Source organism: Giraffa tippelskirchi, chromosome 3, assembly GCF_054371585.1.
Source record: "Giraffa tippelskirchi isolate mGirTip1 chromosome 3, T2T-mGirTip1v1.2.pri, whole genome shotgun sequence".
NCBI lineage: Eukaryota > Metazoa > Chordata > Mammalia > Artiodactyla > Giraffidae > Giraffa > Giraffa tippelskirchi.
This window is the reverse complement of record NC_137277.1, coordinates 172742892-172766901: the sequence shown is the minus strand read 5'-3', so window position 1 is coordinate 172766901 and position 24010 is coordinate 172742892. Positions and strand designations below refer to the sequence as shown.

At 39.2% G+C, this 24010-nt stretch overlaps 1 protein-coding gene and 1 non-coding gene across 23 annotated transcripts in view; both read right to left on the bottom strand.

Annotated features, from left to right (window-relative positions):
• The window catches only part of AGFG1 (ArfGAP with FG repeats 1), an 83090-nt gene that overhangs the window by 42704 nt on the left and 16376 nt on the right, over nt 1-24010 (bottom strand). For all 22 annotated transcript variants that reach the window (XM_081584767.1, XM_081584769.1, XM_081584775.1 and 19 more), the window contains exon 2: nt 12965-13058. In XM_081584767.1, coding sequence (XP_081440893.1) covers nt 12965-13058 — 94 coding nt within the window. The remainder of the gene's footprint in view (nt 1-12964; nt 13059-24010) is intronic.
• LOC145543857 (U6 spliceosomal RNA) lies at nt 4249-4355 on the bottom strand. Its single transcript, XR_014081105.1, has one exon. It is a non-coding gene; the product is annotated as a U6 spliceosomal RNA (small nuclear RNA).

The following is a 24010-nucleotide window of genomic DNA, read 5'->3' as shown; positions in this document are numbered from 1 at the left end:
GGTCTAGTCAAGGCTATGGTTTTTCCAGTGGTCATGTGTGGATGTGAGAGTTGGACTGTGAAGAAAGCTGAGCGCTGAAGAACTGATGCTTTTGAACTGTGGTGTTGGAGAAGACTCTTGAGAGTCCCTTGGACTGCAAGGAGATCCAACCAGTCCATCCTAAAGGAGATCAGCCCTGGGTGTTCACTGGAAGGACTGATGTTGAAGCTCAAACTCCAATACTTTGGCCACCTGATGCAAAGAGCTGACTCATTGGAAAAGACCCTGATGCTGGGGAGGATTGAAGGCAGTAGGAGAAGGGGACGACAGAGGATGAGATGGCTGGATGGCATCACTGACTCAGTGGACATGGGTTTGGGTGGACTTAGGGAGTTGGTGATGGACAGGGAGGCCTGGTGTGCTGCGGTTCATGGGGTTGCAAAGAGTCGGACACGACTGAGCGACTGAACTGAACTGAGATGACAGAGGAACACTGACACTTCATGGATGGAATCAGCAAAATCCTGACAGTGGGAAACTACTGAACAAATTACTGAGCTGACAGGGGAGAAGAGAAGGTGGGAGAGAAGAACAGGAGTGAAAAACAGAAGGGGAAACATACAGAATGAAGAAGACTTAAAAGACAAGCAGAGTAGATTCCACTTCCAACCATGTCAGAGTAGCTCATATGAAAAAAAAAAATTCCCAGAAAGTAACAACTATAAACTCAGCAGACATTATAAAATTTATCAGAAGATACTAGAAAACCACCACAAGTAAACAGAATCTGGAGAGGAGTCAACACCTGGAAGAAACAGCTCAAGGTATTTGCATTTTTTTAAGGATCATCATTTGAAAGCAGGCCTCTGCCAAGCAGAGCTGTCAAAACTCAAGCAGAAATCCCCAAACCTTAAAGCTTAAAGACAGAGTTCACAACCACAGCAACCAGAAAGTGGGGGTATGTCCAAAAAGACAAGAGCTACAAGATTTGCATAACGACACTGCCTGAAACTTTGGCTCACCCTTGACCTTGGCATCCTCAGGAATGATTCAAAGCAGTTCAATTAACGACTGAAAGAACTGAGCAGAGATTTCAACTGGCTCCCACCAGGAGAGGCAGAGTTTGCTAAAGCAAAATGTAAACAAAACTAACAAACAAACCAATACTTTCTGGACAAACAAAACAGAATCCAGAGGCTCTACAACCAACATTTCCAATGTTCTACATATAATCCCAAACCACTACATATCCCAAAAGAAACAAGCGAGTGTGATCCATATTCAAAATAAAAGGCAATCAGTAGGTCTTTGTTGATTATCTATTTTAAATATTGTAGCGTATACATGTTATTCTCAAATTCTTAATTTATCCCTCCCCACCACCTTTCCCCTTTGGTAACTATAAATTTGTTTTCTAAGGCTGTGAGTCTGTTTCTGCTTTGTAAATAAGTTCATCTGTATCATTTTTTTTAGATTCTACATGTAAGTGATATCACATGATAATCTTTCCAATTTACTTCACTTAGTACAATAATCTCTAGGTCTATCCATGTTGCTACAAATGGCATTATTTCATTCTTTTTTTATGGCAGAGTAGTATTCCACTATGTATATGCACCAAATCTTCTTTATCCATTCATCTACCAATTGATACTTAGGCTGTTTCCATGTCTTGACTATTGTGAATAGTGCTGCTATGAGCAGAGGAGAGCTGTATCTTTTTAAATTATAGTTTTGTCAGAATACATGTCTAGGAGAGGAATTGCTGGATCATATGGCAACTCTACTTATAGTTTTTTGAGGACCTCCTACAGTTTTCCAAAGTGACTGTACTGCTTTACATTTCCACCAACAGTGTAGGAGGGTTCCCTTTTCTCTGTACCCTTTTCAGTATTTGTTACTTGTAGAACAAAAAAAGCACATTCTAATTTTATTTATATGAGTATGAATAAAAATCAAAACAGTAGTTGCCTCTGGAAAGGGGAGGGACTGAATAGGAAGAGGTATCAGGAGAACTTTGGGGATAATGGTCATGTTCATATCTTTACAGGACTCTGAGTCACCAAACTGGATACATTAGTCAAAACTCTTCCAAAGTTACATGTAAGACTTTTACATTCACTGTAAGTAAATTATACCTCAAAAAAATCTTACTGAATTTTAATTAACGATATACAAAAGATTTTAGGAGTGATATGAACTTATTTTGCAACCTACTGTGAAATGCAAGAAAAATGTTAAGACAGGTGGACAAATGGAGACACAGATATATTTGCTAGTGCAAATATGGCACTGTTCAATGTATCTGCATAATTTTAAGTTTTATAAATTTCTCATAATAAAATATTGGGAGGTGTGAGGCAGACAACAGGCAAATACAGCCACTGTGCTGTGGCTTGAAGCAGGCTTTGCCAGGGACAAGACCTTGCTATGACCATCCATGAGAGAGGGTTCTAAAGACAATGTAGCAGATAGCCAAGCAGCCCCCCACCAACAGAGCAGTTGCTGCACTCAACACTGCCAAAAGACTTTGCTCAGCAAGACTTAAAAAGCTGCATTATGCAGCACGACACAGGTCAAGTTCTGCCAGAAGATGACGGCTCAGAGTCACCCCCACGCTTGGAAAAATCCTAGCATCACAGGCCAGTATGAGATCATCCTTAGGGAACTGGTGAAGTCCATGGTCCAGGAGAAAACTGATGAAAGATATTACCCTAAATCCTACTGGGAATGACCTCTGGCTTCTTCTACAAAAGCTGATCTTGCCTGTACAGGATGGCTTGAATTTCATAAAACAGAACCAAAAAATCTTCAATGTCATCACCAATTCCTCAAAAATCTATAGCCCCAGAGTTTAAGATCCTTCTTACCAGCTTATAAAGCACCCCATATCCAGATGGCATCCTCTGTTGCCAAGATGAATGCCTAGCAACCAACTAGCATCCCTGCTCTGTAGCAAGAATTCAACATCAATTTTCAGGAGTCTGGTTAGCAGGTGATGCTGGAGCAATGGAAGATTCACGTGAAAGACAACTCAATGTGTACCAGGGGAATGTATACTACAAGTTTAACTGCAAGGGTTAGAATTCACCTCAACTGCTATATTTCCCAGGGACTTGAGCTGGCAGGGCCCCTGGTTACAGGGTATCCAGCCCCAGACTAACCACCTGGTCTGAGGTTCCCACTGTCCTGGCACAAACCTGGCTCTATCCCACAGACCAAGTGGTACAGATCCCAGGAAGTTGCCTGGTTCCAGCCAGAACTATGCAAGCCCAACTCTGACCCATCTAGCCTCCAATACTTTGTCAGAGTTTCAAAACCCATATTAACCACTCATTAACATGGGAACCTTATTTGCACCTCTATTTAAACGTATGCTTAAGGGAAGAGAAAAAACGAAAATTATGAAATAAAAGGAAATATGCACACTGGCTAGATAACTGAAAGTGAAAGCTCCTCAGTAGTGTCCGACTCTTTGTGACCCCATGTACTAAACAGTCCATGGAATTCTCCAGGCCAGAATACTGGAGTGGGTAACCTTTCCCTTCTCCAGGGGATCTTCGCAACCCAGGGATCGAACCCAGGTCTTCCGCACTGCAGACAGATTCTTTACCAGCTGAGCCACAAGGGAAACCTAGATAATTAGATCACCATTAAATTTCATGGATGTGAAAATGGTATGGAGTTATATATTTTTTAAAGTCTTTCTTCAAAGATAACATCTAGTTCATGAATTTATAGAAGAAATTGTATGTCTCAGACCTGCTTCACGTAATAAAAAAGGAACAGGAGTTTGTTATATTATTTTGTCCACTTGTGTAGCTATATGGGAATCTCCAAAACAAAAAGTTAAAAAAAAAAAAAAAGAATGAATAATTTATATTTTTAATTAGACTCAAACAAATTTGTTTTCTTCTTTTAAGTAACATATTTATGGCAAAAAAGAAATAAACAAGAAAAGCTGGGAAACAGATGACAGGAAGCGAGAATGACTGAAGCAAACAGTTAGAAGCAAGTAAATAAAATGACCTGGGATACCAATGCAATAAAAAGTGAAATAAACACTCAGAGTAGTTACATAAACTATCATCAATCTCCTTCTACGATACCCTTTGGGTTTTCAGTAATCATTCAAAAAGATCCACATGTTACAGTATGTACAAGACAAATTTTTTTTTTTTTAGTTTATTTTTTTATTAAATCAGTTTATTTATCTATTTTTTAACTTTACAATATTATATTTGTTTTGCCATACATTGACATGAATCCAAAAATATGGAACACTTCATGAATTTGCGTATCACCCTTGTGCAGGGGCCATGCTAATCTTCTCTGTATCATTCCAATTTTAGTATATGTGCTGCTGAAGCGAGCACTGATTCAGAATTTTAAGAAACTCTTAACACCTTGCCTTTCTTTTAAAATAGAAACCAGATTTAAAATGTTTCTTCACAAATATGTAGAAACTGAAAAAAATAGCCTATTAAATAATAGCATGTGTTTCAGTATTTTAGCTGGATGGTTTTAAACTACAAAGCCATTCTCCCAAATAATTCCATATTTTTAGTCTAAAATTGTTTGAAATGTTACTATTACTACTGAATTAGCTTTCCATACTGATCAATACCATCATATTGACTATAGTTCTGCAAAAATCTGCTTACACTAAACTAACTGAATTCAGTTCAAAGTACATCATTTTCCTACATGGTACCCCCCCACCACACCCTGAGCTTAGAAATCAATGAGAAAGTATATTTGCACTTAAACTGGCATCTTTTATCTACACAGTACATTGGTTTTCAAAATGTTTTCACATATACTACCTTCAAATCAACCTCATGAAATAGGCAGGACAGGTACTTCCCATGGAGTACAAAGGAAAATGAAGCTCAGGGAAAAGCAGTTCCCTCAAGGTAACAAGGCTTATCAATTGGTGGTGCTGAAACCTGACTACAGATTATTTTGAGTCTAGACTCAATGGAGCCTTCAGTTATTATACTGGTTCTCCCAAAAGATGGTCTACAGCATCAGCAACAGAATCACATTGGGGTTCTGGCTGAAAAAGCAGACACTCCTATATCCCACACCCAGGGTCAGAATCTCCGACAGAGTAAAGCCCAGAAATTTTTATAAAAATTAAATAATACATACACACACACACAAAAAATACACACACATACATTCTCAGAGCTCTAGGTGTAATGATACAGTATTTAAGATTATGCCATGGAAATGTCTTATGTTTTGAGGGTAGTAAGATCAATATACAAGAAACTATGAGAGCAATTAAAAAAAAAAAAACCCCGTGTAAAATCTTATACTCAAATATATTTTTTAAGAAGTATAAAGTATGAGGGGTAGTTTGGTCCCTGTGTGCTAAAATACTCCTGAAAGACTTGATGGAAGGGTAAAAACCGATAGGTCTTGGAACAAAGATGAATGACAAATGAACAACTTGAGAAAAATGTCAAGAAAACTGAGATATGCTATGCTAAGTCGCTTCAGTCGTGTCCGACTCTGTGCGACCCCATAGACGGCAGCTCACCAGGCTCTGCCGTCCCTAGGATTCTCCAGGCAAGAATACTGGAGTGGGTTGCCATTTCCTTCTCCAGGGCATGAAAGGGAAAAGTGAAAGTGAAGTCGCTCAGTCGTGTCCGACTCTTAGCGACCCCATGGACTGTAGCCTACCAGGCTCCTCCGTCCATGGGATTTTCCAGGCAAGAGTACTGGAGTGGGGTGCCATTGCCTTCTCCGAAACTGAGATATAAACAGCATATATAAGAAACAAACCAGAAATTATGGGGGTTTAAACATTTCTATTGATAATGAAGAAAGTTAACTCGGAAAAGAAGCAAGGTTATAAAAGAATTTACAATCAGAACTGGAATTTCATAGATCAGGAGTCTTCAATCAACCACCTGCGGATCAAATTGGGCCACTGGCCTGTTTTTGTACTGCCCCTGATCATTTGGTTTATATATGTTTAAAGGGCTACTTTTTAAAAAAAAAAAAAAAAAAGGTTTTTTTCACACAAGAATTACTATAGGCAGTTGACCTACAAAACCTACAATATTTACTATCTGTGCCAACCTCTGCACAAGCAGTTAGGTAACTGTAAACTCTGGAGTAATGAGGATGTAACTTAACTCTGCCACTCAATAAAGACATTTAATATGTCATTACTAAAATAACTACCAAATTTTACTAATATTATTAGGTTCAGCATATAGTTAAAATGCTCCAAAGAGTTTCAACACTTAACCTAAATATTAATGTAACTGACATACTACCATATTCTAAGAAAACTGAAAAATCCTCCAAAAAAACCACTTTGAGCAAGAAGTGAAAAAAAAATATTGTTAATCCTCCTGTAACTTCTACTACCTCAGGTTCTGATTCAATAGACATTTGAATATCATTCAACAAGGAGTATGCTAGGAACTTTCATGGTTGCTTGAGCTCAAAGCATTCCAGCCTTTCTACAGTAAGATACTGTCACTATTTTACACTTGTAGAAATTGAATCTCAGAGGTAACCTTACCAATGTTCTCAACCCTCCAAGTTCAAAGCCAATCCTTTATGCACAAGACCACTGAACTTCAAGTAACATTTAAAAAGTCTAGTCCAGCACTGTTTACAATAGCCAGGACATGGAAGCAACCTAGATGTCCATCAGCAGACGAATGGATAAGGAAGCTGTGGTACATATACACAATGGAATATTACTCAGCCATTAAAAAAATACATTTGAATCGGTTCTACTGAGATGGATGAAACTGGAGCCCATTATACAGAGTGAAGTAAGCCAGAAAGAAAAACAACAATACAGTATACTAATGCATATATATGGAATTTGAAAGATGGTAACGATAACCCTATATGCGAGACAGAATAAGAGACACAGATGCATAGAACAATTTTATGGACTCTGAGGGAGAAGGTGAGGGTGGGACGTTCTGGGAGAATAGCACTGAAACATGTATATTATCATATGTGAAACAGAACACCATTCCATGTTCGATGCATGAGACAAGGGCACAGGGCCGGGGCAATGGGATGACCCAGAGGGATGGGATGGGGAGGGAGGTGGGTGGGGGGTCCAGGAAGGGGAACACATGCAAACCCATGGCTGATTCATGTCAATGTATGGCAAAAACTATTACAATATTGTAAAGTAATTAGTCCCCAACTAAAATAAATAAATTTATAAAAAAAAAAAAACGTCTAGTCCAAATTTCATCAATTTCTGTACAGAGCTGCAGTTTGGGATAGATTGTCTGGTTTTTAATCAAACTTAAATGATGTATGCAGGTCAGGAAGCAACAGCTAGAACTGGACATGGAACAACCGATGGGTTCCAAAGAGGAAAAGGACTACGTCAAGGCTGTATATTGTCACCCTGCTTATTTAACTTATATGCAGAGAACATCATGAGAAACGCTGGGCTGGAAGAAGCACAAGCTGGAATCAAGATTGCCGGGAGAAATATCAATAACCTCAGATATGCAGATGACACCACCCTGATGGCAGAAAGTGAAGAAGAACTAAAGCGCCTCTTGATGAAAGTGAAAGAGGAGAGTGAAAAAGTTGGCTTAAAGCTCAACATTCAGAAAACTAAGATCACGGCATCCGGCCCCATCACTTCATGGCAGATAGATGGGGAAAGAGTGGAAACAGTGGCTGACATTATTATTCTGGGCTCCAAAATCACTGCAGATGGTGACTGCAGCCATGAAATTAAAAGACGCTTACTCCTTGGAAGGAAAGTTATGACCAACCTAGAGAGCATATTCAAAAGCAGAGACATTACTTTGCCAACAAAGGTCCATCTAGTCAAGGCTATGGTTTTTCCAGTGGTCATGTATGGATGTGAGAGTTGGACTCTAAAGAAAGCTGAGCACCGAAGAATTGATGCTTTTGAACTGTGGTGTTGGAGAAGACTGTTGAGAGTCCCTTGGACTGCAAGGAGATCCAACCAGTCCATCCTAAAGGAGATGAGTCCTGGGTGTCCATTGGAAGGACTGATGTTGAAGCTCAAACTCCAATACTTTGGCCACCTGATGCGAAAAGCTAACTCATTTGAAAAGACCCTGATGCCGGGAAAGATTGAGGGCAGGAGGAGAAAGGGACGAAAGAGGATGAGATGGCTGGATGGCATCACCGACTCCATGGACATGGGTTTGGGTGGACTTAGGGAGTTGGTGATGGACAGGGAGGCCTGGCGTGCTGCAGTTCATGGGGTCGCAAAGAGTCGGACACGACTGAGCAACTGAACTGAACTGAACCGAATGTAACACTTTGAAGCTACATAATAGTTCCATGCCCTGAGTCAGGATTCATTCAGAAGTTCATCGTCTTTATTCTGACAATGGCCTACAGGCTCTTTCAGATATTGGCCTTCCACTTTACAGAGTCCACTATTCTGTACTGAGAGTGACCATCACTTATTACAATTTATAAGACAAGATGGTTTAAGAAATAACCACTAGTGTCCTGTTTAACATCATAATAGATTGAGTCTAATACTATAAAATGATACCTGAATATTCCAGCAAAATTGTCACAGCATGTGAATTTGAAATTTAAAATGTTTTTAAGATATCAGAACACTTTTCTCTGTGGAAGTGCTTATTTCTGATTATAAAATAGCTCCAATCTTTCCCAAAGATGCAATTCAACTACCCAAAAGGCCTGAAGTGCTGTCTCATAAAATAAGGCCTATTTAAGCCATAAGTATAACATGTTAAAAAAAAAATCCTGTCTCCATAATCCCAAGCATCTACAATCCTAAACAGAAGCCCTTTCTCACTCTTACACAAAAATAAGAGTTGGGGGGAAAAAAGATTTTTATTGTCTCTCTCTCCCCCACTGGACTGAAAGCTTTACATGAGGGCAGGAATCATAGGCAGTACCCCTAGTACCCAAAGACAATCCCGGACACAACAATAGGTGATTAATAAATCTCTGCTTTAGGAATGAAGAATGAGTCGATCATTAATATTGACTAGGGAAAAGCACAACTTACCTTATGGGTCTACCACTTTGGAAGGATGTTTTTAAAAGCTTTAGTTGATGGTTTGGGGGTTATGTTTTGAATCTAGCATAAAGATGACCAAATAATGTCAATCAACGCATGATTTTATTTCTACATGTCGAGTGTATGCCTGTGAAGCATCAGCAGTAACCCTTTTACTCAGTCCTGAAATGTCATTAGGAAGGTTAATTTATTACTAAAAGAAAAAAACTGTATGGCTCAAAATAAAATTATTCCTACATTTTCCTTTTACTGAGTTAGCTATACAGCACTGGTACCCAGTCTTCTTTCCATTAAGTTTGACAATCAGAAGTTAACCCAATAGTGAAATTCCTTTGATTGATCCACAACACCATAAAAGAGGACATATGGAGTAAACCACTAAAGATTTTTTTTTTTTAATAACACATGATACAAAAGAAAGCATTATGTGATGTGCCAAAAACAGTGGACAATTCTTAAGTTCTGAATGAAAAGTGAAATCTTTCCCAGATATACAAATGTGTTAAGTCACTGCACTGATTGTGCCAATGAATGGCTTCCTCTGTCTAAGCCCTCTGCTCTGTAACTTGTGGTCCCCTCCCACACTTGATTCTGGACTTGGCAGCATGACTTTCTCTGACAAAAAGTTGTTCACAACTGTAATGAAAGCATGTAAAACAGATTTAAGTTCTACACGCAGACTGACTGTAAAAAGGTTTCTCCCACATATAAATGTCTGGAGGAAAATTCAAAGCATGTGGAATATAGGATGATCTAGGAATCAACGCCTTGTGAGTCATCCAGCAACCATGGTGCTTGCCTGCTGCAAATGTCCTCAGAACGTTAAAACTCTCTCGTGGGGGTAGAAGATCCAAGACTTCTGCCAGTTAATACACATTTTGATCTTTCAACTTCAGACCTGAACCCACTCATTCACTAGACATACAACAATACCTTCTTTTAACCCAACATTTACATGACTGAGTACGTTCCTTTCCAGACAATGGAGAGATTTAACACACTGTTCAAATATGGCAACATAATTTGAAATAGAAAACAAACATCTGCATACTTTTCTCTATGCATGTTATACTTAACATTTAAGTGTATAAGATAAACTGATAATTAGGCACTCGCACTTGGAAGTCTATACAGCTTTTTACCAAGCTATATCAATCATCCTGCATTTCATAATATCAATCCTCACCTTCTACACACCTCATAAAACTTTTAAGAATGGAAATTCTGCGAATAGCGTAAGGAATTAAATATACCTACTCCAATATTTTGGTTATAAGATGTCTTTAGGCACACAAGAAAGTTATGTTTGGCTCCCTTAACAAGTAATTAAGTAGTTGGTAAACTTTCTAGCAGTAAGAACTGTTGGAAATTTCTCTTTGTGCACTGTTTACTCTGCCTGTAGAATCTTTTCCTGCTAGCCTAAGTCCTAGTCACCCTCAAAAGGCGGCAAACATTTCGCCTCCTCTATGAAATCTTCCCAATCCTCTCCTTTCCACATTACTTCTGAAACTTCTTATTCTTATCATTAATTACCTAACATAGTGTCACAATTATTGGTTATGTATCTATCTCCTACACAGACCATGAGCTCTAAGTCTACCGTACCCAAGCACTAGCTGCTGCTGCTAAGTTGCTTCAGTCGTGTCCGACTCTGTGCGACCCCATAGACAGCAGCCCACCAGGCTCCGCCATCCCTGGGATTCTCCAGGCAAGAATACTGGAGTGGGTTGCCATTTCCTTCTCCAGTGCATGAACAGGAAAAGTGAAAGTGAAGTCGCTCAGTCATGTCTGACTCTTAGCGACCCCATGGACTGTAGCCTACCAGGCTCCTCCGTCCATGGGATTTTCCAGGCAAGAGTACTGGAGTGGAGTGCCATTGCCTTCTCCGCAAGCACTAGCACGGTAACTGTAACAGTGAGGGCTTTAAATGGACTATTAATTTGCATGACTCTTTTTAGAATTTAAAATTCATAAATCCATTCCAGTCATCTCTATTGCTTGTATTCTGTTTCCACTATTTGAGTTGCCTAAGATTTCCTTTCATATATTCGATTCCCCTTAAGATGAGATACCTAAAACAGTCAAACCCACCGAAGCAGAAAGTAGAATGGTGGCTGCTATTCACTGGCTACGAAGCTCAATTATGCAAGTTGAGTAAGTTCCTAATACTTTGCCTATAGCTAACACCACCACATTTTACACTTAAAGATATTTTAAGAGAGTAAATCTCATGTTAAGTGTACTCACCACAATTTCAGGAAAAATTTTTTTTAAAAGGGTCCTTCAATTGTAGTATTTTGGGACCAATTTCCACCAAATCTTATCTACTGACAGGTTTGAATGTTTTTTACTTAGTTCTCCAATGGATTGTTTGTTACTTTTACAGTTCTACTACTATAATTTTATCTACTGCTATTAGATTTTTAACATAAGAATAGATGATATTCTTTCATTGCTGACTCTATTCTGAGGTCCGAAATTTTGTATTCAAGGCCAAAATTCTAAGAAAGTAATTTAAAATTTCCACTGGCAGGCTAATCTCAAACTTTATACAAACTGTTCAAATTGTCTTTTAATCGAAATACATTTCTACACTTACTGTCATTACACACCTCTGCCTTTTCATCTTGCTTCAGATTTTCCTGTAATATAGAACTTGATTATTCAAGATAATTTTTTATTGGCAAAATTTGGAAACTTCAAAATGTGTGCTTACTTCTCTAAATCATGTATTAAAAAATATTTCATAATCTTTACTACTTTAGAACCAAATACACACATGCATCAAAAGTTGGAAAGCAAGTTTAAGACATTACTATAGAAGCCTTAGGGGAAAAAAAGAAGCCACGTACAAAATGCTTGCAAACATCTTCTGAGGTGAAAAAGAAGACTGAAACTAATAAAATTTGAAGACTTCTTTTCTATCATCAAAAACATGCAAAAAAACAAAACACGCAACCACTGTAGTACAACGAAAGTAATACTTCCTTTCTAGGAAGTGATTAAACTGTCTTATTAAATAATGGCAATTACTAATCAATTGGGTTGACTGGTTCATCCATGCCCCAAGATTATAAAACATGCTGGTTTTCTGTTAATTTTACAGTTTTTTGTATTTGTTTTAAATAGCAGACCTCCACTCTTAATAATAGTAAAACATGGAACTAAAACAAGAAAGCAACAAACAGAACGGAATTCCTGGAAGCCCATGAAAGCAGAGTAGAAAGAAAAGGCTCCCCTACAAATCTTGACTCTGTTGGGTTCCTCATGCTGCCAGGCTGCTCACTCAGAACTACTAATCTCCTCCCTACTGAGCACCTACTTAACACTGCTGTGCTGTGTGTTTATTTGCTCAGTCGTGTCCAACTCTTTTGCAGCCCCATGGACTGTAGCCTGCCAGGCTCCTCTGTCCACGGGGATTCTCCAGGTAAGAATACTGGAGTAGGTTGCCATGCCCTCCTCCAGGGGATCTTCCCAACCCAGGAATTGAACCAGGGTCTCCTGCATTGCAGGCAGATTCTTTACCAGCTGACCTACCAGGGAAGCTGCTCAACATCAAACATCACATATAAATGTAAAAAGGAAGCAGGGGACCCTCAAGTGAAAGCCGATCACACAACAGCCTAACAAAAGTTTACTACAGTACCACAATGTTAATTCTCTTTCTCCTTCCTTTTGTCATTTAAAGCCAAAACTAAGTTACTCCGATACTAGATGTCCTCTAAAAATGCCTTTTACATTCAATACTGACAAAGCTTAAATACAGGTTTCATCTCAGCTTTAAGGTAAAGTATTTATGTAGTAGACATTAATTCTAAATACATGGCTAGATGAGTACATTCTTGAAACACCTAAATACAGAATACAAAAATAGCTTTTTTAGACAGTGAAAATTTCTTATCATTCTAAACAACTCAAATTTTTTAAAAGGACTAGAACACTTACTTCATTTCCATGTTTTTGAAGGAATTCAATTTCCTGTTGTGTGAATGTTGTCATGGAGATGGATTTCACCCTGTGTGGTGGATTTAACCCTCGCCTAAAAGATAAAAGAAAATACCATTACAAACTATAGTATTTAAAAAATTATGTGTCAATGAAAAACATTTTAATTAACACATTTAAACTTAGAACTGCTTTTATGCTATAAGCTAAATTAAAAAATATTTTAAACTATTAATCCCCACAATAGATATATCAAGGTGAATTTGTTCAGACCGACACTAATTTATTTAAAGATAAATTCAAGCAACCAGTTAGTTAGAAATATACAGTACCTGTAATATATTAGCTAGCTTACTGGGAACACAAATACTGCTTTAGTGTAAGTCTGATGGAAGGAGAATAATTTATATATATATGATAGGCTCAATGGTAAAGAATTCAAAAAGTTATTATTTAAATATTTTCATATTTTCTAAGAAAGTGATGATGATATGTCGGGTATGGAATTACACAAATACTCAAATCAAATAGCTACCACCTTTAAGACTGACTTAGGAAACTGAAAACTAATCCAAGGAACCTTGAAGGTATTGATGGATGAGAAAAAAGTTCCATCTCTCCATCAATTCAAATAAGGGTTGATAATGAAGAACATCTTCAACCACCTCAGGAGGCCCTAAGTGTTCAAGAGGAAATTAAAGGGACATGATGGGATTCAAGAAATACCTGAATATATATGAATACTTTTAAGGTCCTTCACCACTTTGAAATCTTTTCTGTATATGTGGCCTTAAGAGGACTTTTAAGTTTCTTTATATTTTATCATGCACGCGAAAAACTAAATAGAGATGCACTCAGAGAGTAAGAACTACTTGTATTGTGTCCAACTACCACATGGTGGCCTACTCTACCCACAAGAATGAGGAGTTAAATAATCTATGCAAAGTAACAAGTTATCTATGCAGTTTCATCAAATCAGTTTGGAGTCATATCCTCTGACAAAGACTTCATTTGAAATACAGGTTCTAGGGCAGATCAATAGTTTTATAGAATTTGCCATACTCATTTTGCAATCAACCATGATAATTAAATAAGAGTTAACAATGATGCAAAGTAACAAAAAATCTTTCAAAAATATTCTAGAAACATTTCTGAATAATTAAATATGGTACATAATGTTCTGGAAATACAAAATATTTTAAGTCAACATAATAATTCAGAATTAACAGAAGCTCAGTTTTTACACACTGCTGCTGCTTTCTCTCCCCTCTGTCAGACACAGATGGCACATACTTCAGCTCACACTTTGAACTAAATCAAGTTGCACTTTATCTGCTTCACATTTCAAGGTGGAGAAACAATAGTTGGGTTTTGTTGTTTTAAGTTTTAAACTAATAAATTATTTTTCTTTCAGTTCTTGGTAAGTCATAAAATACAGAAATGAAGATTGCACAGTAGGACAAATTGAAACACAGCCATTTCATCCTAGTAAAACTTTGAAACTTAACTATTTAGAAACAACCACCGTATGAATTACTTTAAGTATCTTTACAACTAGTGATCACAAATTAAATAATGCTTTAAAGATATCTAAATTTCCAAAAATGAAAATTTAGGAAAGTCATTATTACTCTTTTAGAGCAGGACATTTTGTTTTTCAATTCAACTGTATTATGAAAATAAGACTAACTTCATCACTTTCACAGCTTATTCATTTATATTTATTTGGATCCTATCTTGTTTCAAAACAATTTTAAAAAGGGATTAACTTATTATTGTTCTCTCTCCCTCACACTTAGCAACTCTGTCTCTCCTTATCCCGTAATACTTCTCCTTGTTCCAGCCAACCCTCTCCACTCCCACCTCCCTTATAGTATCCTATTTAAAAAAAAAAAAGCAAAGGCATAACTTTCTAACAAGGAAATGTCAAAACACTGCTACAAGGGTGTGTATGTTTTAGATAAGAAAGTTGGGAGTAATGAATTATATCTCTATACTCTCAAAGCATCAAACAAGGGAAGCCCCTGACTCTTTTAAAGTTATGTTATACAGATACATTCTCATGAAAGCACTGCACTGTACAGCTTATTCTGTCAAGGCTCTACCATACCACAGAGTCAATTTTTGCATCGAGAAGGTATTCATATTCATTAACTTTAAGTGAACAAAAATTTGCACTTGTGAAACAAAACCATAACATACTCATAACCAAAATGTGAAAAGGTATTTTCACACTTAATAAGAACACTTATTACAGTTTCTCTAAAAGAGCTCTCTTAATGTACTTAAAATCAGATTCAATTTGCAAAACTGGTAGACACAATTTTGCAAAGCCAGATTACTTACATAAATTAAGTAACTCCAGGAAATGGCAACCCACTCCAGTATTCTTGCCTGGAAAATCCCATGGATGGAGGAACCTGCTAGGTTACAGTCCATGGGGTCGCAAAGAGTCGGACACGACTGAGCGACTTCACTTTCACTTTCAAGGAAATTTTACATTTGTTCATCCTGGTTTCCCTAATTACTTTTATATTTCATTAATTCTGGCAGATTATACTTTATGTGCAAACATTTTTCCTTTAATCGCCTCCAAAAGGTTTGGTTGTGAACATTATGTGTTTATACAACAGTCCGGTAATAAAATAAAGGCCGACTCTTGCAATTTCTTAAGAAGAATGCAGGCCGACAAGTCTACAGTGAAAAATGCAGCCTCACCACTGATGATGGTAGGATATATTCATCAACCTGTAAAAAACCTTATCCATGCCTTCTGACTCAGTAATAGCTTTTAGGAATCTATTCTGAAGAAAGAATCTGAAACTTGACTATGTAAAAGATGTTCTACAAACATTACTCACAACAACAACAACGAAAAAGCATAAACACTTCATTATCACAGAGCTAGAGAAATTAGGGTCCCCAACATCAGACTACACTACAAAGCTATAGTCATCAAAACAGTATGGCACAAAACTAGAAAAAAAGATCAATGGAACAGGAAAGAAAGCTCAAAAATAAACCCACGCACCTCTGGTCAATCTATGACAAAGGTGGCGAGACTGACTATACAATGATGAGAAGATAATCTCTTCAAAAAATGGTGCAGGGAAAAGTGGACAGTTACATGGGTAAAAAAAGGATGTTAGAATATTATTTAACACCATACACAAAAATAAGCTTAATATGGATTAAAGGTTTAAATATGAGCAAGGAAAATAAAACTTGAGGAAAACAATGGCAGAAAACTGACATAAATCACGGCAATATTTTTTTTCAACCCATCTCCCAGAGTAATGGAAATACAAAGAAACAAATGGGACCTATTTAAACTCAAAAGTTTTTGTACAGCAAAGGAAGCCATAAACAAAACAAAAGGACAATCCACAGATCTTTCTATTTTTGGTGAAGTCCATCATGCTGGGAAAGACTGACAGCAGAAGGAGAAGAGGGCATCAGAGGATGAGAGGACTGGATGGCATCACCGATGAAATGAACATGAACTTGGGCAAACTCCAGGAGATGGTAAGGGACAGGTAGATCTGTCAAGTTGCAGTCCATAGGGTCGCAAAGAGTGGGACACGACAGGGTGACTGAATAACGACATCTGCAAATGATATGTCTGGCAAGGGATTAGTCTCCAAAATTTACAAACAGCTCAAGCAGCTTCAGTTCAGTTCAGTTTCTTGGTTGAGTCCAACACTTTGCAACTCCATGAAATGCAGCATGCCAAGTTTCCTGGCCCATCACCAATTCCCAGAGCTTGCTCGATCTCATGTCCATCAAGTCAGTGAGGTCATCCAACCATTTGATCCTGTCATCCCCTTCGAACTCATGTCCATCAAGTCGGTGAGGTCATCCAACCATCACATCCTGTCATCCCCTTCTCTTCCTGTCTTCAATCGGTCCCAACATCAGGGTCTTTTACAATGAGTCAGTTCTTCACATCAGGTGACCAAAGTATTGGAGCTTCAGTATCAGTCCTTTCAATGAATATTCAGGACTGATTTCCTTTAGGATGGACTGGTTGAATCTCCTTGCAGTCCAAGGGACTCTCAAGAGTTTTCTCCAACACCACAGTTCAAAAGCATCAATTTTCCAGCGCTCAGCTTTCTTTATAGTCCAACTCTCACATCCATACATGACTACTGAAAAAACCAGACCCTTGACTGGACGGACCTTTGTCGGCAAAGTAATGTCTCTGGTATTTAACAAGATGTATAGGTTGGTCACATCTTTTCTTCCAAGGAGCAAGCGTCTTTTAATTTCATGGCTGCAGTCACCATCTGCAGTGACTTTGGAGCCCCAAAAACAAAGTATCTTACTGTTTCCATTGTTTCCCCATCTATTTGCCATTGAGTGATGGGACCGGCTGCCATGATCTTAGTTTTTTGAATGCTGAGTTTTAAGTCAGCCTTTTCACTCTCCTCTTTCACTTTCATCAAGAGGTTCTTTAGTTCCTCTTTGCTTTCTGCCATAAAACTGGTGTCATGTGCATCTGGAATCAAGATTGCTGGGAGAAATATCAATAACCTGAGATATGCAGATGACACCACCCTTATGGCAGAAAGTAAAGAGGAACTAAAGAGCCTCTTGATGAAAGTGAAACAGGAGAGTAAAAAAGATGGCTTAAAACTCAACATTCAGAAAACTAATGTCATGGCATCCGGTCCCATCACTTCATGACAAATAGATGCGAAACCAATGGAAACAGTGAGAGACTTTACTTTTGGGGGCTCCAAAATCAAAGACACTTGCTCCTTGGAAGAAAAGTTGTGACCAACCTAGACAGCATATTAAAAAGCAGAGACATTACTTTGCCAACAAAGGTTCATCTAGTCAAAGTGTTGGTTTTTCCAGTAGTCATGTATGGATGTGAGAGTTGAACTATAAAGAAAGCTGAGCACTGAAGAATTGATGCTTTTGAACTGTGGTGTTGGAGAAGACTCTTGAGAGTCCCTTGGACAGCAAGGAGATACCACCAGTCCATCCTAAAGGAAATCAGTCCTGAATATCATGGGAAGGACTGATGCTGAATCTGAAACTCCAATACTTTGGCCACCTGATGCGAGGAACTGACTCATTGGAAAAGACCCTGATGCTGGGAATGATTGAAGTCAGGAGGAGAAGGGGACGACAGAGGATGAGATATTTGGATGGCATTACCAATTCAATGGACATGAGTTTGAGTAAGCTCCGGGAATTGGTGACGGACAGGGAAGCCTGGCATACTGCAGTCCATGGGGTCGCAAAGACTCGGACACGACTAAGCAACTGAACTGAACTGATGTGCATATCTGAGGTTATTGACATTTCTCCTGGCAATCCTGATTCCAGCTTATGCTTCATCCAGCCCAGCATTTCTCATGATACATTCTGCATAAAAAAGTTAAATAAACGGTGACAAAAATACAGCTTTGACGTACTCCTTTCCCAATTTGGAACCAGTCCGTTGTTCCATGTTCAGTTCTTACTGTTGCTTCTTGAGCTGCATACAAATTTCTTCATGAGGCAGGTCAGGTGGTCTGGTATTCCCATCTCTTTCAGAATTTTCCAGTTTGCTGTGATCCACACAGTCAACGGCTTTGGCATAGTCAATAAAGCAGAAGTAGATGTTTTTCTGGAACTCTCTTGGTTTTTCAATGATCCAATGGATGTTGGCAAGTCCATCTTTGGTTCCTCTGCCTTCTCTAAACCCAGTGTGAACATGTGGAAGTTCTCAGTTCACTTACTCTTGAAGCTTCGCTTGGAGAATTTTGAGCATTACTTTGCTAGCGTGTGAGATGACAGCAGTTGTGTGGCTGTTTGAACATTTTTTGGCATTACCCTTCTTTCGGATTCAAATGAAAACTGACCTTTTCCAGTCCTGTGGCCAGTGTTGAGTTTTCCAAATTTGCTGGCATATTTCACAGCATCATCTTTTAGGATCACTTGCACAGCATCATCTTTTAGGATCTGAATTAGCTCAACTGGAATTCCATCACCTCCACTAGCTTTGCTCATAACTTCCTAAGGCCCACTTGACTTCCTACTCCAGGATGTCTGGATCTAGGTGAGTGATCACACCATCGTGGTTAACTGGGTCATTAAGATCTTTTTGTGTATAGCTCTTCTTTGGAGTCTTGCCACCTCTTCTTAAATATCTTCTGCTTCTGTTAGGTCCATACAGTTTCTGTCCTTTATTGTGCCCATCTTCACATGAAATGTTCCCTTGGTATCTCCAATTTTCTTAAAGAGATTTCTAGTCTCTCCCATTCTATTGTTTTCCTCTATTTCTTTGCATTGATCACTGAGGAATGCTTTCTTATCTCTCCTTGCTAGTCTTTGGAACTCTGCATGCACAAGGGTATATCTTTCCTCTTCTCCTTTGCCTTTAGCTTGTCTTCTTTTCTTAGCTATTTGTAAGACCTCCTCAGACAACCATTTTGCCTGTTTTGCATTTCCTTTTCTTGGGGATCGTCCTGATCATTGCCTTCTATACAATGTCAGGAACCTCAGTCCATAATTCTTCAGGCCCTCTGTCTATAAGATCTAATCCCTTGAATCTATTTGTCACTTACACTGTAAGGGATTTCATTTAGGTCATACCTAAATGATCTAGTGGTTTTCCCCACTTTCTTCAATTTAAGTCTGAATTTGGCAATAAGGGGTTCATGACACGAGCCACAGTCAGCTCCCAGTCTTGTTTTTGCTGACTGTATAAAGGTTCTCCATCTTCGGCTACAAAAAATATAATCAATCTGATTTTGGTACTGACTATCTGGTGATGGCAATGGGTTGAGTCATCTCTTGTGTTGTTGGAAGAGGGGTTTGCTATGACCAATGAGTTCTCGTGGCAAAACTCTGCTAGCCTTTGCCCTGCTTCATTTGTACTCCAAGGCTGAACTTGCCTGTTATTCCAGGTATCTCCTGACTTCCTACTTTTGCATTCCAGTTCCTGTGATGAAAAGGACATCTTTTTTTGGTGTTAGTTCAAGAAGGTCTTATAGGTCATCATAGAACCATTCAACTTCAGCTTCTTCGGCATCAGTAGCTGGGGCATAGACTTGGATTAGTGTGATACTGAATGGAATAGAACAGAAGAGAAACCAACGGAGATCATTCTGTCATTTCCGAGATTGCACCCAAGTACTACTTTTGTTGATGAGGAGGGCTACTCTATTTCTTCTAAGGGATTCTTGCCCACAGTAGTATATATATTGGTCATCTGAATTAAACTCACCCATTCCAGTCTATTTTAGTTCACTGATTCCTAAACTGTTGATGTTCACTCTTGCCATCTCCTGTTTGACCACTTCCAATTTACCTTAATTCACGAACCTAACACTCCAGGTTCCTATGCATCGAACTTTTCCATCATTAGTCACATCCACAACTGGGCATTGTTTTGCTTTGGCTCCATCTCTTCATTCTTTCTGGAGTAATTTCTCCACTCTTCTCCAGTATCATATTGGGCACCTACCAACTTAAGGAGTTCATGTTTCAGCGTCATATCTTTTTGTCTTTTCATACTGTTCATGGATTTCTTAAGGTAAGAATACTGAAGTGGTCTGCCATTCCCTTCTCCAGCAGACCACATTTTGTCAGAACCCTCCACCATGACCTGTCCGTCTTGGGAGGCCCTAACAAGGCATGGCTCATAGTTTCACTGAGTCAGACAAGGCTGTGGTCCATGTGATCAGTTTGGTTAGTTTTCTATGATTGTGGTTTTCATTCTATGCCCTCTGATGGATAAGGATAAGAGGCTTATGGAAGCTTCCTGATGGGATAGACTGACTGTGGGGGAAACTGGGTCTTATTCTGATGGGTGAGGCCATGCTCAGTAAACCTTTAATCCAATTTTCTGTTGATGGGCAGGGCTGTGTTCCCTCCCTGTTGTTTGGCCTGAAGCCAAACTAGGGTAGTGCTTCCCTGGTGGCTCAGATGGTAAAGAGTCTGCCTGCAGTGCAGGAGACCCAGGTTCGATTCCTGGGTCAGGAAGATCCCCTGGAGAAGGAAATGGCAACCCACTCCAGTATTCTTGCCTAGAAAATCCCATGGATGGAGGAGCCTGACAAGCTACAGTCCACGGGGTCGCAAAGAGTCGGACACGACTGAGTGACTTCATTTTCTAAACTATGGTAGGGGTAATGCAGTCCATGGGTTCTCAAAGAGCTGGATAGGACTGAGCGACTAACTGAAATGAAGGAAAGTAATGGCAACCTCCTTCAAAAGGACTTGTGCATGTACTGTTATATTCAGAGCTCCTGATCACGCAGCAGGCCACTGTCGACCCACACCTCCGTTGGAGACTCCTGCACACTCACAACCAAGTCTGCCTCAGTCTCTTGTGGGGACACTGGTTCTCCTTTCTCCTGACTTCTCGAGTGCACAAGGTTTTGTCTGCGTCCTCCAAGAGTCTGTTTCCCCAGTCCTGTGCAAGTTCTGTCATCAAATCCCACTGGCCTCCAAAGTCAAATTCCCTGGGGGTCCTCCATCCCTTTGATGAATCCCCAGGTTGGGAAATCTGCTGTGGGTCCCAGAACTTGCTTAACAGTGTGAGAATTTCTTTGGTATAATTGTTCTGCAGTTTGTGGGTCGTCTGCTCGGTGGCTCTGTGGTGGGGCTAATAGCACCTTCCTCCAAGAGGGCTTAACGTCACACACTGCATGACCCAGGTCTGCTGCAGCCAGAGCCCCTGTCCCCTCGGCAGGCCACTGCTGACCTGTGCCCCCGCGGAGACACTCAAACACTCATAGGCAGGTCTGGCTCAGCCTCTGTAGGGTCTGGGTCCTGGTGTGCACAAGGTTTTGTTTGTGCCCTCCAAACATCTCTGGTGGGTACGGGGTTTGGTTCTAAATGTGATTTCACCCCTCTTACCATCTTGTTGGGGCTTCTCCTTTGCCCTTGGATGTGGGGTATCTTTTTTTGGTGGAATCCAACACTGTCCTGTCAATGGTTATTCAGCAGTGAGCTGCAATTTTGGAGTTCTTGCAAGAGAAGATGAGTGCGTGTCCTTCTACTCTGCTATCTTGTTAGAATACAAGCAGCTTAATATCATCAAAACAAACAACCCAATCAAAAAAGGGTAGATGTAAACAGACATTTCTCCAAAGAGAACACACAGATGACTGAGAGACACATGAAAAGATGTTTGACACTGCTAATTATTAGAGAAATACAAATCAAAACTACAATGAGATATCACCTCACACCAGTGAAAATGGTTATCATCAAAGAAATCCACAAACAACAAATGATGGAGACGTTGTGGACAGAAAGGAACCCTCCTACACTGTTGGTGGGAATGTAAATTGGTATAGCTACTGTGGAAAACAATATGAAAGATCCTTAAAAATCTAAATATAGAACTACCAGATAACCCTATAATCCCACTCTTGGGCCTCTATCAGGAGAGAAAACTATGGTCTGAAAGGATAGTGCACCCCAATGTTCACTGCAGCACTGTTTACAGCAGCCAAGATCTGGAAGCAACCTAGATGTTCATCAATGAGGAATGGATAAAGATGATGTGGCATACATATACAAGACAACATTTTACTCAGCCACTGAAAAGAATAATGTCATTTGCAGCAACATGGATGGATTGTCATACTGGGTGAAGTAAGTCAGACAGAGGAAGATCATATGGTATCATGTATATATGGAATCTAAACAGAAATGATACAAATGAACCTATTTACAAAACAGAAACAGACTCACAAATTTAGAGAAGAACCTATGCTTACCAAGGGAAGGGTGGGTGGCAGGGAGAGTTAGGGAGTTTGGGACTGACATGTACACACTGCTACATTTAAAATGGATAACCAACATGGTCCAACTGTAGTGCAGGGAACTCTTCTCATTATTATGTAACAACCTAAATGGGAAGAGAATTTGAAAAAAGAATAGATACATGTATAACTGAATCGCTTGCTGTATACCAGAAACTATCACAACACTATTAATTTACTCCAACATAAAATAACGTTAAAAAAAAACACTTCATTATCAAAGGGGAAATGGTAAGTGACAGTGTTGTTATTGTTTAGTTGCTAAGCTGTATCTGACTCTTTTTGACACTATGGACTGTAGCCCAACAGGCTCCTCTGTCCATGAGATTTCCCAGGCAAGAATACTGGAGTGGGTTGCCATTTCTTACTCCAGGGGATCTTCTGGACCCAGGGACAGAATTTGCATCTCCTGCATTGGCAGGCGGACTCTTTACTGCTGAGCCACCTGGGAAGTCCTAAGTGGCAATAAAACTGTATAACTATAGAGTATTCTCAAAACTATATTAAAAATATCTGCAAAGAAAACAAACTAAATACTCCAAAATGTTAATAGTCCTTGTTTATAGATTATGGAATTGAATGATTTTTTTTTCCTATATATAATTTTCTATTCTCTCCAAGTTTTCCACAATGAATCTATATTATTCTGTACTAGGAAAAAAAAAAAAAAAACCAGCAGAAAATAGTAAACAATTCAATTAACTAGTAGTAGTCAAAAAATTTGTACTTTTAGTATTGACTTTATAGATGTCAATGTCCGTGCTGAAGAATTACAAAAAAAAAAAAAGCAAGAACAGTTTTCCTTCTTAAGGCTATCTTTCAGTTTTTCTAAAATACCTGGAAAACTCTCCTCCCAAATACAGCTACCAGCATCAACAATTTATGTTCACATCACTTCTCTCCAGCTGGCATTAGCTGTAAAGAACCTGCCTGCCAGTGCAGGAAATAAAAGAAATGTGGGCTCGATTCCTAGGTCAGGAAGATCCCCTGGAGAAAGGAATGGCAACCCACTCCAGTATTCTTGCCTGGGAAATCCCATAGACAGGGAAGCCTGGTGGGCTCTGTCCATGGGGTTGCAAAAGAGATGAACATGACTGAAGCAACTGAGCATGCACTTCTCTAAACCAGGCACTACTGACATTTCAGGCCAGAGAACCATCACGAGGCACATGAGGCACATCACCCTGTGCCCAGTAGGATGTGGGGCAGTATCCCTGGCCTCTACCCACTATATGCCAGTAGGACCCCCAACCCAGTAAGAACAATGAAAAAT